Consider the following 18,914-nt stretch of genomic DNA (forward strand, 5'->3'; position numbering starts at 1 on the left):
TCCTCACTAGTGGAAGAGGCAGAATAGTACTTCTGTTGAAACAGTTCAAATAAAGTGCTGCTCTGTATTGTTCTACATAAGTAGTTCCTAATCTTTTTTAGTTTCATTGATTGTTGCCAAACCTCAACACTGCTTGTGGATTTCCAGCCAGAATTGAATGAGCCTAGCACAGTCTTGCCTAGCTGTGCATGACTTACAAAGCTGTGGAGCAAAGTTTGGAAACAACTGTTTCATATAAAACTACTTAGTTAGACATAGTGATAAGGATAAATATGAGAAATTTTGTTATGATATTTTTTTCTTCAAGCTCACTGCCTTCATGACTGTTTTTTTTAAATTACTGCCACATTTTATATTCAAATACTTCCTGTGACAATGAATTGTGGAAAAAAAAAAAAAAAAAAAAAACTTACTGATAGTTTCAAAAGTTTGACACTTTCATTTTAACTATGTGTTCCCTTACTCTTTCAGAAAAGTTTCCAGTCTGTTTCTTTCTAACAAGGATTGTTTTTGTTAAAGGAAAAAAAAAAATACAAAATTCTATCCCAGACTCTCTTCATGAGAGATTTAATCCCTCTGTATTGAAATTTCAATATAAATATTAAACCTTTAGAGTCTTATTTCCTCTGTACATAGAAAAAAAAAAAAAAAAAAGTATGTTTTTGCATTTCATTATTATCTTTTGGAGAATGCTATTCAAGCTCTTATTGCTGTATTATTGAGATGAACTGGGTTTATGTTGATTTCTTAATTTGACAGATGTTTAGTTACAGTTTAGATGATAGATTACGAATACATAGCAAGGCCATATGCATGTTTCTTTTTTTTTTTTATCCTGAATCACCTCTGGAGATATGAAATGCAATATTTGAAATATTTATGCTTTACAACATACTGATTACTGGTAATACTGGCTGTATACTGGTAATCAGTAACTTGACTAGGCCTGATAGTTATTGTTATACTTTGTCTAAGAAACAAGAATACCACAGTACATAATGCTTGTTTCAAGCAGATCTGTGAATGTTTTGCCAATCCTATTAAACTGCCAAACCTAGAGGAGAGGGATGCTGTCACAACTGTGTCCGCACTGACTCCACGGATTTGCAGCATTCCTCTCTTGTTTCTCATATCCTCTCTGAGTTAACAGTCCTTTGTTTCATTTCCACACAGCTGTTCATCATGAGGAGTGAGAGGGGAGGTAATTTAGTAATTCTGGATGAAATCCTGGCCAATTGAAGTAGGTGGCAGAACTCCCATTCATACCCATGGGGCCAGGATTTCACCCATTTTCTACATATACATTCATATAAATATGTGTGTGTGTGTACATTTATATATTTAGAAAACATCTTTTCACAGTCAAGTTCATGATATACAGTGACTTTTATGTATTGATATTATCTGTACCTGACTGCACATCCTAAAAATGTGACACTTCTTAACTGGAAATAAACTGATAAAATCATAGTCATATATCCCTGATGCATTCTTAGTAACTCACTCAAATCAGTGCTGGGGGCATCTGTAGCTAAGGCCTGCTAGAGACTCAATAACTTGCAGTTTCCAAGCCAGGGGAGTTGAAACCCATTTTGAGAGTGAAACATTTTGTTGCTTATAGAAGCCTGCTGGGCTGGAAGCCTGTCTGTATATGGATCTCAGACTCCTGGAGCAAGAGCTACCACTACAAACCGGTTGGATAATTTCTGTGAAACTAAGCCAGCCTTTCTGTTAACAGGATAGCAAATGTTTCTGTTTAGTTATGTCTCACTCAAAAACTGATTACAGTAAGGATGACAGTACTAACAGTGTTCTGTGATTTCAAGTGCCATGTAGCTATATAGGTCTTGTGAAAAAAAAAAAAAAAAAAAAAAAAAGGAGAAAACATGAAATGTCTTATTTTGCATGAGAAAAAATAATAGCTATTGTTCTGTAACAATTTTCAGGCCGTAGACATTTTCATGCATCACACTGTCCTAGACCAACCAGCCCTGTCTCTACCGACAGCAACATGAGTGCTGTTGTAATACAGAAGGTCCGACCTGCCAAAAAGCAAAAGCACCAGCCAGGACATCTGCGCAGAGAAGTCTACACAGATGGTGAGTCCACCAAAATGGGTGAAAACATCAGTGAACCTTTCTAAATATCCATTCTGTGTGTGTGTGAAATTTTTCCACAGAGATAACATTATGTTTCAGAATTCAGTGATTTGTGTTTCCTGTTGCTAAACACACTGAACGGATTAATCATTTTAAATGCCATAGTTCCTTAATACTGTACATTGATGCTTCCACTCCACAGCCTTGCACCTGTTTTCTGTAGTGTCCTAATCGGCTAATTACTGTCATTATTTAAGAGCCCAGATAGCATAAATAGTACAGTCATTGAGAATAATGTGTGGTTAGGATTAGAATCATCATTCCCATGACTAAATATTAAAACCTTCAGAACTTATTTTTTCCTCTAAAAAACAATTTATCATGCAAATGGTGGACACAGATCGATGAATTTTAATCCTGGCCACAGCATTCTTGCAAACAGTTACTTTGTGAGTAGAAGCAAAATCTAATCATCTTCTCTCATGCCTTCACACACAATATCAACTTTTGCTGAAAAGGTAGTGCTTGTATTCTCTTGGGACCACAGAAGGATAATGCAAACATTGTGATGTTGTCTAGAGAGAGCCTTTAATGAAAATGCCTCAGGTGGTGCAGCTTTTATTAAACCACTACCTTCCAGTTTTATAAAACAACCCAAGGGCTTTGTTGGAAATTCATGTAAGATAAATTCTCAAAGACTTAACCCATCTTGTCAAGTTTGCTAAATTTGCTAATGGGGGGAGGGGAAAGAAAGCATCATTCCCCACCTCCTGGTTCTCAGCAACAACAATCTGATTAGGACTTTCATTACCAGACTGAAATTTTTCAAAGAGAGGCATCATTTGCCATTATCATATGAAAGCCTAATATTATAGATCCTTATCCAGGGTTACTAGAAGGGAGTTTCGAGCCACTTCTCCCTATGATTCCTGCCACTTGACGAAAAAATTTAATACAAAGCTCACAGCACGATGAGCAGAAGTAATTTAGCAATGAGTGGTTGTCCATGCTATTATCTGTACTTTATTCTGAGTATTTTCTCTCACTAGCATCTATCTGATATTAGACTGCATTAAATACTGGCATGACACAGTGCACCTGGGCCTCTTGGCTTATACCCAGGCCTCTTCTGTCAGTGAGACTGAGCTGTTAGAATATTATCTGATTTCAAGAGGTTATTACTGTGGTTGTGTGCATGTTTGCTCCTGTGAAAGGACAGCACAAGGTGTAAATCCCAAAACTGTCCCAGAAATGTTACATTTATGATACCCTTGTAATGGCATTTTTGCAAGATTTTATGGACATTTTATCCACTTTCACTATCTAGAGGAGAATGCTCTTAACTGAATAATTGGCTGAGCTTCAAACCTTTATATCAACACAACACATCAGAAATAAAATCTGAACAGGAGCTTTATGTGGGCATTTTCTTCTAACACAGGATAAATTAGAGGAGGACCTATATTTGATGACAGGTTTTTGTGAAAGTAATTATACAAAGTTAAATCATAGAACATTGTGGTTAGGTATTACAACAGATTTGACAATTGTGATCAATATTTGTTTTGTGTTGCATAGCAAGTACTTACTTCAGCATATTTTCTAATTAGATGAGAATTTCTGCTAACCGGTTTATGTGCAATACAGTGCACATTCAGAGAATGGCAAATTATGGCTTTAATTTCTGCAGAACTAATAAAGCCCAGTTCAAAGGCTGAAGATCTTGTTTGGTTTTATTTTTATTTATTTAATTATTTATTGCCTCGATCGATTTACATAAGCATATTTGGAATCTTACTGAAGATTATAACCATTCACTTTAATAGCCACAGCTAGCATACAGTCCCTTTAGAATTAGCTATAAAATAACATCTACTAATTGTTTTCCTTAAGTGAAGAAAAGTGATATGCAGATGTGAGTGAAACATTTGAGCACAAATGACCTTTCCCAGATCTACTTAGGTTTTCTCTATTGGCTTGATGTCACAATGCTACTTATCTTTTTTACAAAGGAGTGTCTGATAGAAAAAAAAAAAGTTTTTAGAAAAAAAAAAAGATTTTATCAGTGCAAAAAGATTTTATCTTTTTTTTTTTTTTTCCTCAGTGGGTGAGCATACGTGTTTGTAGTGGAGGAAAGCAGATACTCTGCATTTGAGCATTTATTGGTGACCAGAGTCATTAAATAAATAGTAAAAAGAGAAGAATGCATTAAATCGTTACTTACTTGGCCTTTAAAATGTAATTTACTTTCACATACAAATAATTTTCTACTATTTCCAGACTGCCTAAGTTAGTATTTGCTATCAGCTTCATCAAATCCATGTGTTAGAAAGAATTTGTAGTTAGTTGACAAAAAGGATGTATAAATAAATCAAGTCTTTGCATGAACAGTTGAAACACTAAGAATATTGTCAGCGGAAATGTATGTACATCCTATAAAGTTCTGCATTTCTTGTCTTGATACAGCAAGAATTGGGAAATGGATAGGCATTTCTGAAAGTGTGTTTATTACTAATGTAACAGTACAAGGTCTACTACTAACCCGTTTTTTTTTTTTTAAATAAAAATAAAGGAGTGCTCTTTGATCTATCCTTCACTTTATTAGCAATTTTGTATTCTCTGGTAGCATTAGTTGAAATTAGTTTCTCCTCTATGTGGGATGGGATTTTAACTCGGTTGTTTTCTTCTTTGACAGTCGTCCAGGCAGTAAAATATTCTCCATATTTGTTGCTAAAAATCTTTGCTCATTGTGGTAAGGATTAAAATGTATGAATTTTTAATTCCTCTTCATCTAGCCTTTTAGAGAATTACCTACTAAGGGTATATTACAAGAACCAGCAGATGTACGCACCTTGTCAACCTCATCTCACCTACTTACATGTTAGATTTAAGAATACAAATTTTAAAAGAATATTTATCTTTTTTTAAAAAAATAATATATATGAAAACCTCTTCTGAACTGTCTTGAATTTATTCAACAGTAATTACAATCTTCAAAATTGTAGATAAATGTAGATGAAAAAAAAAAAAGGATAAAAGTCCTTTGTCGTTGCTTAGATTCAGTAAATTTTTCAATAGCCATTACACCATAGACACTTTCACATGAGATTTTAAGTCCTGATTCTAAGTCTCTTAGTGTCAAAGGAAAAATACTAAAGTTTTCACAATTAACTTTTCAAGCCTGCAACTGAGTATTTATCTGTGCTATCAATGGCATGGCATTAGCGCAGCTGAATTTTTTTAAAAAGGCAATTTAATGTTTGCCAGATATTTAACTGAATTTGCACTTTAAAATGTAAACCACTATGCATGCCCACATCATTTGTACCAATGCCTTCCTCTGCCTATGCAGTACAAAAAAAATTACTCCACTCAAATTTCAGCAAGGTAAAAAATAAGTAGGAAGGCATTTCTTATCTCTATGAAAAACAAGCTTCTTATGGAATAGTAATATTATATATATATATATATGGTCTCTTAGTAGTCCTTCTGATTCAGATGTTTGCAGATGTTGAATATGTTACGGAGGGAAGTTTTGTGGACTGAAAATTGATTTGATAAAAACATCATGTAAATATACATACAGGCAATAATAATAATAATATCAGCCTACTCCTTTTATACATCATATTGGGTTTTGCTGTGTCTATTCACCCAGTTATTGCGTATAGTTTGGGCCATGTTTCTTGAAAGAGGGAGCATGAAAATAACTTCAGAAAATGAATAATATTAGCTGAAGTTATTACATATCTAAGAATCTTAAATTATCTGAGTTTCACTAAGTCAGGAAAAATCTTGAGTTTTGCATGCCTGCATAATTATGCAATACTCTATCTTCTCAAGTAGTATATCAAATCTATATAACACTGCTGTTTTCTTCAGAATATGACTGTAGGAATCTACAGATTGATGGAACTTAAAAAACAAACAAACAAAAAAAAAAACAGTAGTCTAATAAGGCCTTCTTCCTTCATTTGTCATTACTTACAATTCATCTTTTTGTGCTTATTTGTAGTTTCTCCACTTCAGTGCAGAACTAGTGTAGTAGGTTATTTTTCCCCAGTGATGTTTTGCTTTTCCCATGATTTCTGTGTCTGTTCTCATTTAGAATCTTCTTGAAAACAGTCATCAGTCCTTTCAAAAGACATATACAGAGGGTTTCCCCTGTAGAGAATGCATGCTATAAAATGGCATCCATTAATTGTTGGTTTTCTTTTGTTTGTGGGTTGTTTTTGTTTTTGTTTGTTTGTTTGTTTTTTCAAGTGGGAAGCAATACAACAATAATAAAGAAACATGAATGAAACATGTGAGTACAGCTGACCTTTATTAAATACTTCTGAGTTCTTTATATTGGTTTAACGTTGCTCTGTGATTTATTTTTTATTCCTTACAATGGAAGCTTCCATTTTTCTTTCAATAAGTGTGCCAGTTTGTGCTAGAGGAGGCAGTTTGAATCTGGATTTTCTCTGTGATCTGAGCTGTTAAAATAAATTCCACAGAGGTGTAATAGTGTTGACCTCATTTTTTTATTTTTTTTTTTCCTCTGTACAGAATCATTCTCAGTAAGGAGTACTCTGTTATAATGAAGATTTTTATAGTTTCCCTGCAGGTTGCAAAAATGTTCTCAAAAGAGAATATCACTTTTCTGTAGTTATTACTGTACCATAGAGCTACTGCTATTTTATGAAACTTTTTATATCAATGCATCTTTCCTTTCTACAGTCAAGACTTAATACCACTTTGTTCACTGTCCTGTGTAGCTGGATAGGATTCTTGAATACAGTATTTCCAGGTTATATTTTATAGGCTACAGGAAAGATGATGGTTCCTTGCCTTTGGTACTCAGCCAGTGCCTTGACATGCCAGAACTGTTGGAGACTAGCTCCAAAACTGACTGAAAAAGCTGATGTTAAGTACCTAAACTCCCTCTATATCAGTAGGCTCAAAAAGACGGGCAATTCAGTGCTCCAGTAACTAATAAAGACAGACAATAGGGAATGTAAGATACAAGATGTTGCATGAACTTCTGTCATTCTAGAACCCTACAGTTCTGAGTTACAGATTCAGAATTTGAATATCTTCCTCCACCTGTGACTAAGTGTGTCCTTTTCTGAGAGAAGACATGTTGTAAGGAGAATGTTTTTCTGAGAAAGGAAAACATACTTTGAATCTCCTCAGGCTAAGTCAGAGTTTGTCATTGCTCTTTTTTAAAAAAATCTTTTAAAAAAATCTTTTTAAAAAATCTTTTAAAAAATCTTGTGCAAGTTCTATAATTGCTAAAAGATGGTCATCACCATCTTCAGCTTTGTTTTTGAAGAACAATTACTGTGCTTGATATGCTTCAGCTTGGACCTGATACAGTCTGGCGCACAGGGCTCTCATGGAATGTATCATGCCCTGTACTGAGGTCCTAGACAGGGTTCCCACAATCCTCTATTTCTATATGTACTTCTTATGATCAACATTTTTTGGGGTAGGTAGCTTAAGCTCATGTGGCTATGGAGGCTTGTGATCCAAATGTCCAAACCTGACAAAGTGAATATCAGCATCTGCTGCACTGGGCATTGCAGTGAGGGTGTTTTGGTTTGCTCTTCTGTGGCTAGAGCTCACAAGGAACTTTTAGATGCATAGTAGAGGTAGTCTGAGTGCTACCCTGATATCTGGAATTACAGAGTTTCATTGCTAAAGTTGTGTATTAGACTGAGGTTATCGCCATAGACCACATTTAAAGACTTGTGGATGACAAAGGAATGCATCTTAACTGATTCTGTACTTTTTTTTTTTTTTGTCAAAATCTGTTGTTCATGTTTACTGAATGAGAAGTTGCCTCTTTACAGTTCCCTCAGATGAATAAATCCAATCCATTGCCCACAGATCTGCCTTTGTTCTTACTTTGTAGTCTTAGTAATTCCCAGTACTTAAATAAAATTATTTTGATTCATCCACTTAGTATATGTAGGCTCCCAACTAATTTATGTTATGTCTTTTCAAGTTTTGGAAATGGCAGTGCTTTTTCTTAATGCCCTCTGCAAATGTTGAGTGTTAAGTAGATTCTTCGGAGTACATGTCAGTATTCAAATGTTTACCTTTAGCTGCTTTTTAAAACTGATGTTCCCCTAACTGCCAATGTTTGATAAACAAGCTACCCTGTGGAATTTGCAAAGAATATATAGGTAGTTGTCCAACTTTTGCATAGGTAAAAGGAACAGAAGGAAAGAAGATGGCCAATGAAGGCCAACAGCTTGTATCAGGAATAGTGTAGCCAGAAGGGCCAGAAGGTGATCGTCCCCCTGTACTCTGCTCTGGTGACACCACACCTCAAGTACTATGTTCAGCTTTGGGCCCCTCTGTACAAGAAAGACTTCAAGGCCCTGGAGCATGTCCAGAGAAGGGCTGTGAACCCAATGAAGGGCCTAGAACACAAGTCCTGTGAGAAGCAGATGACTGAACTGGGGTGTTTAGTCTGGAGTCTCATTGCTCCCTACAACTACTTGAAAGGAAGGTGTGGGGAGCTTGGGGTCAGCCTCTTGTTGCAGATAACTAGTGATAGGACTAGAGGGAATGGCCTCAAGTTGCACCAGGGGAGGTTTAGGTTGGAAATTAGGAGACATTTATTCTCAGGAAGGCATTGGAACGGGTTGCCTAGAAGGTGGTGGTGTCACTGTCCCTGGGGGTGTTCAAGGAAAGGTTGGCCCTGACACTTAAGGACATGGTTTCATAGGTGATATTGGTGGTAGGGTGTTAGGGTTAGGTAGGGGTGATAGGGTGGTAGGGTTGGACCAGATGATCTTGGAGGTCTTTTCCAACCTTTATGATTCTATGATGCTAAGATTCTTGTAAAATGGATTTGGCCCCTTATTCAAGTCAAATATTAAAACAAGCAGAGGTTTTTTGTTGTTGGTGGTGGTGGTGGTTTGGTTTGGTTTTACCAAGACAGTGGAGTTAATGAGTTAACAAGAATGATATTACAGATCTCATTTACCTGAAGTATGCCCAAACTTAGAGAATGTACTCCATGACATCTTTCTTCCTCATCATCCCAGTCCAATTGATAGCTGATAAAATAATCAGTCTTACTTAAAACAGGTCAAGAGCAATTCCAAGTAATATCACCATTTTAATGTGGAGGATGGTGTCTACTTACGTTGCATACAGTATTGAGTTCTGCATTGCTACATTTTTCAGCGTACTAGATCAACTCATTTGTGCTGTGTCCCTGGAAAACCTCTTGGAAATTTCTGCCATCTGCCATATCCCAGTTTATACAAATATGTTAGATTCCTTTTTATTTTTTTTTTCTTATGCAGGAGTACTGCAATTATTCTTGGGCCAATTTAGTTAGTTTTCAGTTGAGATGCTCTCTTGAATAGACTGTGAATTAGCGTATATGTAGTGATGCTGTTTAAAAACCACAGCTGCTTCAAGATTTTTGTGGAAGTGGAAAGAATGAATGCTTGCTATTACAAAATGCTGAAGTAATAATTTTTAATTAACAGAGCTGTTCATTTTTCTTAAGCAGCCTCATTTGACAGTATTAACCTCAGAAACATCTTTCCCATCTCCCTATTTTTAAACTTTTTTTTTCTCTTATATGCATGTAATTTTTTCCTATATCTTTGTTGTGAATGACTTTTATATCGTTGCTTCCCTGTTTGACTTTTACATCTTTTTTCTTCACATTTTGTATTCCACGGAGCACTATTATCTCCAGATGAACAGTTTGCATGTTCTAGTTTTAAGTCTTACTACAGGAATAGAAAAAAGTAACTAAGTAAAATGTGTACTGTACTAATTTAAGGGGCAAATTGAAAAGTTCTTGTATCTGTTCTTGCTGAGAACTTGTTACTTCTTTGATAGGATGTTTTTGTTTTGTTTTTTTTTTTTAATCTCATGACATACACTCAGATGTCAAGAACATATATTTTAAATTAATTTATCATCTTGAAAATAGACAAAAACAATAGATGAATGCAATAATTAATACGGTTTATCCCTGCATGTATCAGCAGCATGTCTGTACACTCCTAATCCCCAGACAACTTAACACTCAGTACATTGAAGATCTTGAACAACTGTAGTGAAAACTGATGTGTTGTTGGTTGGATTTAGCAAAATGGTAAATACCAGCAAAGATAATAACTGACGTGCTGATACTCAAGTGCCTGAAGATTACTACAGCCTTTTTGTAATTATTTTTAAGCAAATATTGTGATTCAAAAAGGCATTGAGAGGTCTTTACTTTGCATTATTAAAGCTTGGGGTCTGGAAAAATACCTGTCAGCAGTTGTAAGAGTAACATAATATTTCTTCGGGTAGAGAGAGAAGGGCAGAGGGAGGGCTAAAAATGGAGCATCTATTTCTTCAGCAGAAGTTAAATATTATTTCTAATTTTACTAATGTGTGATGTCGTTTTAATTATTATTATTTTTTTTAACTTTATAGACTTGCCACCCCCTCCTGTGCCACCTCCAGCTATAAAATCACCAACCGCTCAGTCCAAATCACAGCTGGAGGTGCGGCCTGTCATGTTGCCAAAACTGGCTTCTGTAGAACCAAGGACAGACAGATCTGCAGAAAGGAAAGGAGCAAGCTACAAGGGGAGGGACGGAGTGGATGGGAGACAGCATTCAGATGTCCGGGCAAATTCAGGAGAGCGGAGAGAATCACAAGAACAGCAAAGTGATGGGAAATTGCGAGGAAATAAAACACCAAAACGAGAAGGCACACCAGCAAAAACTCATCTTCTTCAAGGTTATTTTGCATGTTTGGGATTTAATGAAGTACTATGTGTTGATCATAAGGAAGAGGCTAATTTTCTTCCTACGTCTCACACACTACCAGTGTGAATAAAAGTAGATCTGCAGAATCGTCAACATTTATCTCTCAATATACAGTACTAATACAGATCACATAAAATGTAACCGTATGAAAAACATAGATTTTCTACCTTACACTCCATATACATCCATTGTATATTGAAGCTAACACCAAAGAAGCCCAAAAAGAAATATTCCTTAAGAGTTATAAGGACCTTGCCCTGAATTCTGAATCCTACCATGGATTATGAATCTAGTTACATCTAATTACAATCTAATTTAAAAGGGAACTGAGTGAAGTCAGACAGCTTGTCTGCAAGGCAAATATTTCTACCAAAGAATTGGCGCTTGGCCCATTTTTATCTAATATCTGTAAAGGAGAAAAGTTCCAGAATTATACCTCATCGTGTTTAAAAATAAGAATGCTACAGTAGTGACACATTAGATATAAACAGTAACTGACGTGGCATTATATGTATCAGACCTGATCAATGTAATCTCTTTTTTTTTTTTCTTTTTTTTCTTTTTTTTTTTTTTTTTAATGGAAGTTGGTAAGATTACTAGTGAATGAAACATGATTATTGGAATTTGCCAAGTGGTCACTAAGTCTTTCAGCAGAGATTCATACAAACACCTGGTCCTTTCTTCCAAAAAGTGTGCGGGGTCAGTATAAGTGTGACTGGGTAGTAAATTTGTTAAAAGGGTACAATAGTGAGAGATTGTTATAGATTACAGTGAATTACTATAGAGAAAAGTTACTAGAAGGTTGCATTTGAGGATGGCACTGAGATCCATCCTGCTAATTTTGTTTCAAATCCAACTTGAGAAATACAGGCTGTAATATTCAGATGCAGTGAAGTCCTTGTTCTAGTGAATATAATGCATGTATTGTCATTTCTCTTACTTGGTCATGTTGAAAAGATAATGCAAGGGCTTTTTTTCTTAATTTTCTTGTAGAGCACAGACCAGGGATCATAAATTGAAATGAAGTGGGCATTAATCTTGAATTAGTTTTTCTGTGGTGAATGTTACTACGTGAATATTATAAATTTCCTCAAGAAAGCTTCTATAATGCTATTATGGAAACAGTGTATTTCATATTCCTGTCAGGCATCACTTTAAACCTACCGAAGATCATAAAAAGTAAAATAAATCAACTGTATGCTGAAATTTTAGGATCACAGTATCTCTGAATTTGTAAACATAACTGTATATATATTTTATTATGCAGAGGACATCCTGCCGTATTCTAGACCAACATTTCCGACATCAAATAATCCTAGAGATCCTAGCTCCTCCAGCTCTATGTCTTCAAGAGGATCAGGAGGTAGACAGAGGGCAGATCAAGCAAATATAGCCCGAAGGAATGTTGCAGAAATGCAAGTACTGGGAGCATATGAACAAGAAGAAGAAGAAGAAGACGAGATGGAGGTAAATGCAATTGTATCATTGACCATAAATAAAATGAGGCTATTTTCTGTTCTTAGATTCTAAGAAAAAACACTTTTCGACAATAAATATTTCTCTTTAGAAAATCAATACATTTATCTGTCTATTAACAATCTACAATCCAAGAAAAGAAATTTTAAGAATGTGTCAGAAATGTAGAAACCAAGATGTAGCATGTTATAATTGTCTCCACACTAAAACTTATCGAACAGAACTTGCTGAAATAGTGTACTTAAGTATGCACTTTACATTATCCACATCCTTTCAATAGTGAAAATAAAACATCTGCAAATACCTTGTCATTGCCTTTCACATTTTTTGAAAGTTTCTAGTTCTAGGTTTTATAAGATACTATTTTTTTTCTGCTTCGTGATATTCATTCAATTTAAATCCTGATTGTAGAAGCGGTGTGCAACATGCAGTCATAATGATGCACATAATTAGAAATAGTAATTATCGTTTAAAGGTAAATCTCTAATAAGCATGCGAAAAAAAACTTTAAATAATAGAATCTAACCTATAGTCATTAGTTTCTTTTTTTCTTTTCTTTTTTTTTCTTTTTAATACAGGAAACAGAAAGCTGAAGACAACAACATGTACTGTAACAGGCTTTTAAAATCTAATCAGAAAAATAAAATCACTTAAGATGCCTCAAGTCTGATGATGTTTGACGCCAGAAATAATGTTCAGTGCAATCAGAGTGTACAATTTTTCATTTTTCTTCATGCCATCAGAATGCTAGTTTTTATTTTACTCTTTCTTTGTAAACCCTCCTTATTAGGAATGGCTGTTGCCTATTCCCTAATGCAAAGTGCATCACCTTTGCTGCCTAAGAAGGCAGGTAAGCTGCTCTTCATGATACTTAGGCCAGCTGCTTCTTCAGGATTTGAGCAGAAGCCTGGGATCCCCGGATCTCTTCCCTGAGAGTCAGTGCTTAGTACACTACTGGTACACCAGTGAGCCAATCAATAGTATTACAAGTAATACAGCATTGGTTAAATAGTTCCCCAAAGAACATCATGCAGAGCATTCTTTTATTCTAGGGATTTTACTGTAGTCTGCAGTTAGCGCAAATGACATCCTGCAATTTCAGCAAAGACTGTATCTTGGTTTTTGCCAGTCTTCTGCTAACTTTTTGCAGCAGATACAGTTTTACAAATACACGTGAAATCAGTTTGAGATGAGGTGGCTCTTATTGTAAATACCTACTCATTTTAAAGCCCCTGTGGTACTTTAATTTGTCTTTCCATTTTCATCATTAAGTACATTCTTATTAAAAATGTCCCTCGAGATGGGCGGGAGATAAGCCAATGTTAATGCTGTTTGTCTAATTATGGCATGAGCAAGTTTATCTGAAACTTTTCTAATTCTCCGCCTCAACAATGGTTATGAAAATAAGCAAGAAAATCAGTGGACATTTTTAATAAAGATCGGATAATGTCATTAACTGTTACTGGCCCAAATCTCAGACCTCTACTTGTGTCAATTCACCTTAAAGAAGAAGTGCCACTTAAACAAGTTTAGTTTGATCTTGGCGATTATGGGTTTGTTTTGTTTTGTTTTGTTTTTGTTTTGTAATGCACTGCTTATTTTTTTATTTTTTTTTTTTGGTTTTAAAAGCACAATCACTAAACTTTATTTGTAAACCATTGTAACTATTAACCTTTTTTTTTTTTCTTATTGAAAATGTTAAGCATTTGGGATATTTTTCATCTTTTTTGTTAATGTTCTATGTTTGTATTGGGAATATTTGAATGATGACAGATGGTAAAGTAACAAACCTAAATGTGGGCCATAATCAGAACACTTTTCACTTTTCCTGGACTTACAGAAAAATTCTCAATTTTGTTGTGGCCTCTCAACATTGGATTATTATCATTAAAGCTGAAATAGAGGCATTAGTTGCATTGAATTTGCCAAATGATGTCCTCTGTCTGTAGATTTTATGATCTTTTTTGTAATTATAAAATTTCTTTGTCATTGGTGCTAATGGAAAAATGTGTGTTTGTTTATTGACAGCTATCAGGACTAGCCCCAATGGAAAAAAAAAAAAAAAAAAAAAAAAAAGTGTTTTGGTGTTTACCAGGGACTGAAATTTTTCATTTAGCTAATTTTTAAAGAAAGGTTACATAGAAAGGATGTGCAGTACTAAAGGAACAATCCACGTGATTAATGTTTTCATTATGTTCATGTAAGAAACCTCATATTTTAGCCATAATTTTGCATACTGAGGATCCAATAATCAGAAAAGTAATTTTTGTCACATTATTTATTAAAAATGTTCTCAAATACAAAATCTTTCTTGTGTAGTTTCTTGTGTTCCCTGAAACTTAATTTTAAGGCTAATTCTGACCTTTTTTTTCTATTAACATGAATCAGAACCTGCTCCATTGAAATCATTGAGACGTAGTAGCATAAGCAAAACAGGAGAGCTGGATACAGCCTAAGATTTTGCATAATTATGATTGATTACCTTGAAAATCTGATTCCTGGGTCCTTTATGAACTGTGATAATTAAAACATCTGCCAGTTTCCAGGAGCTGGTGAAGAAAATCTGTACCAACAAAAGCATTCACCTCAGGGGTGATATACATTTCTTACAAAGGAAATAAGATCCAAGTATGTAAAGGGAACAAATATTATGAATCATATGTTTGTTGGGGTCAGAACAAATACAAATTTTCTTGAGCGCCTGCTGCCCTCCTCTTCTGTGGCCATTTGCTCCTTCTATTTTTGACTGCCATATTTCATCTTTTCCAAGAGCTTAAAACAGTCTGGAGCCAGATCCACAGATGCTACTGGGTACTACAGCACCAAGTATCTTGTCACAGAAGGTTGTTAGAACCTTAACGGTTTAATCAGGCCTAAGTTTAAATATCATTTCTTTGCTAATTGTTGCTTCAACGCAGGTATTAACGTAGTAGAATAAGTTAAATATTACCTTTCAATTTTGCTTAAGGGTTGTGTATTTTTGGAGGTGCCTTCAGTTTTCATGCCTGAGTTCAGATCACCATGCATTACAGCTACCAGTATAATCCAGACAAGAGCCTGTAGACAGATAGGAGACAGCCAACTGGCCTGCACCCTTCCTTTAAAGGAGGCAGGAGAGGTTGATTTGAAGACCACAGGCCACTTCAGCAGCTGATTGTCTCTCCTGACACCGGGAACTGTCTGATGGTGTGGACTCAAGCCATTGCTATAGTAAGGTGTAGGGACCAATGTAAAAGTTAAGGAAGGTCTAAGGATGTCAGCGACTTGGCACAAAAGCTGCTTCCTAGGGCATAGTGGTGCATCACAAAACTGAGACCTAGTTGCAGCTGTAGTGTGTGAATGTATAACTCTGTAAGGTATATCTTTTCAGAAACAGTGCTGTTGCATGCCTTACATAACTGGAAATCCTTTTGTTCTTTACTGACATGGTGAAATCCTGGAAACCACAGAGCAGATCTTAAGCCAATGTCAATCAGTCTATGTACCTTCACTGGAAGTCAGGCTCCAGGTATAGCTCTGACCTCTAATAATGGTAAGTGGGAAATCTCACCCAATTATTTACTTTTTGAGAGAGGGTTAGTATAAATCAGTTTTATGGTGTTCCATAAGAAATTATTTGGATTGTTTGCTGTTTTCACTCGGTGTTAGTCATATCTTGAGACAAAGTGTCATAGATTCGTCACAGAGTTCTGTCACCTATGCTGGGTCCTAAGTACATTATGGTCTTACCTTAAACGTTGTAATGAAGCCACTTGTATGCAGCCACTTGGTCTTAAAATTGTAGCTCTTGTTAGTATATGCTTGACTGGATCTTCAGCATTCAGGTGTAGTAAAACTAGGTCATCTTCACTTTGCTATTTTACATAAAAAAAATTATTTAGTGATTGGCAATCCAACAGAACAGAAGAAAGTAGTTTTCAGAGTTTTGAATTATGCTCTGTCTCCAGACTAATGCCTAGAGAAAGCAAATAGAAAAGTCCTTAGTATTTGTGTGCTGAAGGGCCTTAGTATTTGAGGCTGCAGGGCCTCAATGCACGTAGCCGGTGTACGGGAGGAGGACAGATGTTTTTGCAACGAGAGCCCACCCCTCCCCACTTCTTCCTTTTTCCACCTTTTATTGCTGAGTGTGACATCTTATGGTATGGAATATCCCTTTGGTTGGGTTAGGTCAGCTGCCCTGGTGATGTTTCTTTCTCACCTTTTTGCCCACCCCTTAGGAGGGTTAGAGAAAGTCCTGATGCTGTGCCAGCACTGCTCAGCAGCAGACACAACACTGGTGTGATACCACTGCTGTTCTAGCTACAAGTGCAGAGCACAGCACTGTATGGGCTGCTGCAGGGAAATTAACATCCCAGCCAGACCCAGTACAATTAAACAAAATGTCACATTTGCCATTTTCTACTTTAGTATTCCATATTCAATTAACTTAAATAAACAAAGAAAGGACTTCAATGGGAAAAATGTAGGATCTGCCTAAAATAATAACATCTGTTTTGCAATGTTTTTCTCAAAATCCCGTCTCCAGCCTCTGTATGCACAGCTCCTAACAGATTGTCTTCCTGTCAGCAATAGACCCACCTATTAAAAATTAAAATTGCTATATTGCTTAAGTGAAGCTTTCAAATTAATCAAAGTAGATTATTATAAGTGGATAACATGTTTTTATACATTACTTTTACCTATATTAAAGAGTTAGAGTTGGAAATTCTCTGCAAATGAAAATCCTACTGCTTATGTATAAAGTAGCATAATTTAATATGTGCACATGAAGATACTGCTATCTGCAAATGCAGATTTATGTGTGTATACAGTTTTGTATTTTCTGAGGCTAAAGTCAGGAACTAAGAGGGTTCCAAACACTCAAACGGTAAGTATGTTTTACAGATCTTTGAAGTTTACAGATAAAACCCACACATGAGTAACTCCAGTGTTGCCATGGATGTCATCCTTGCTAAACAAATCCTTCTGTGTCATTTTGTATTGAACTAACTGAAAATTTCAGAAAATGCTTTTTTTTTTTTTTTTTTCCCCCATTGTATCTGATGTTTTTTCCATTACCTGTAAGTATATTCCTCACAAAATCCAGTGCACTATTAGCTGTCTATGACAGTGAAGCATTTGAAGATTAGGAACACCATTTCTTAAGCTAATTGTTTCTAACCTTCTTAATGCACTGAATCATGGATCTCAGAAACAAAGATTTGAGACACCATACCAGTAAGGATCCCTTTACATTTTATGTCCATACGGAAAGTGGGAAAAATACTCCATTCTACTCAGAAAGATGAAATGGAATTGGTGAAACTGGAATCCAGTCTCTGTGAAAAACATAAAGCGGGAAGGCAGGCTGGAGAGTGGGAATCAAGGGAGAAAGAGAAGGGTACTCAGGGAGCTGAGGAATCCAAGTCTCCTTGAAGTTAATGACAAAAATCCTGTTGAATTGGAGTGACTTGAAAGTGAATTGCCTCCTTATATGCTGGAAAACAGTAGGCATCGCAGTGCAATGAACACTGGAAAAAGAGTGAAATCCTTGCTGCATACTTGTTTTTTTTTCTGTCTCCTTGCTAAATATACACTAAATGGGCTCATTTTCAGCTGCCAGAGGAGGCAAGTGGAGTTTTAATTCACCACGGCATTCAGCATTGTCACATGAGATGATGAGGACAGGACCTATTCATTTCTAGTGTATGTATCTGGCATAAAGTGGAGCCAATTGCTTTTTAGTTTTTTGTTTGGTTGGTTGGTTGGTTGTTTTTTTTTTGAGGATGACAATCAAAGCCATGATGATAAAAAAAAAAAGTATTTTTTTTTTTTTTTCAGGTTTAAGGTATTTTTAGCAAGAGCAAGATCAGGAAATACAGAATAAAACTACTTAGTATTGACTTTTATTCTGTGGCTTCCCACCAGTATTAAAGCACAGGTGTGGTTCAAAGTCAGCAGCAAGAGATAACAGCAAAGAAACCCTTACAGGCTTTGACGAATAGAACGACAAAAGCAAAACAAAGAAAAAAATCTTTCAACAAATTGTAACTAACGGGGTATTCCTAAAGCAATTGCATAGCATGAAAATAATGGCCAAGATCCTCTATATCTGCTATGTTAATTGCCACAGAATTGAAGATTTTATTATATTCCTGAACCAGATGTTTGCAAAAGAAATTGTAGTCTCCTGAGCTGACTGCAGAGCAAAGCAGAAATTCTCATACCTACTAAATGCCTGAAAAATGTGGAGCTCAGAACTAGGTCATGTCACAGTCATCTCAGCAGCAAGCCAGGCCTGTACCCCACTCACCTTTCTACCCCATTCACCTTTCTAATACAAATGAAAATTAAAACAAAGTATTATTTTCCATAGCTCTTATTGACAGATATTTAAAAGGTGGCAGCATTTTATGGTCTAGACAACTTAAAATTCAAAAGCCATCATAAGGCTGAAGTCTGTAACAATAGCTTGGATATTGGTCAGAACCTGAAAGAATTGTAGAGATTATGCAACAATGAAAGGTGATAATGGAGTCAAGTCATAAAGGAAGCAATCAATTTAGGCAGATGCAAACAA

General features: G+C 35.7%; 1 protein-coding gene across 1 annotated transcript in view; it reads left to right on the plus strand.

Annotated features, from left to right (window-relative positions):
- Window positions 1-14,660, plus strand: part of ROBO1 (roundabout guidance receptor 1) — a 645,922-nt gene extending 631,262 nt beyond the window's left edge. The window contains exons 31-34 of the mRNA XM_035333114.1: window positions 1,947-2,099; window positions 10,542-10,850; window positions 12,147-12,346; window positions 12,934-14,660. Coding sequence (XP_035189005.1) covers window positions 1,947-2,099; window positions 10,542-10,850; window positions 12,147-12,346; window positions 12,934-12,948 — 677 coding nt within the window. The 3' untranslated portion in view covers window positions 12,949-14,660. The remainder of the gene's footprint in view (window positions 1-1,946; window positions 2,100-10,541; window positions 10,851-12,146; window positions 12,347-12,933) is intronic.
- Window positions 14,661-18,914: the final 4,254 nt, after the last annotated feature.

This window comes from Oxyura jamaicensis, chromosome 1, assembly GCF_011077185.1.
Source record: "Oxyura jamaicensis isolate SHBP4307 breed ruddy duck chromosome 1, BPBGC_Ojam_1.0, whole genome shotgun sequence".
Taxonomy (NCBI): Eukaryota; Metazoa; Chordata; class Aves; order Anseriformes; family Anatidae; genus Oxyura; species Oxyura jamaicensis.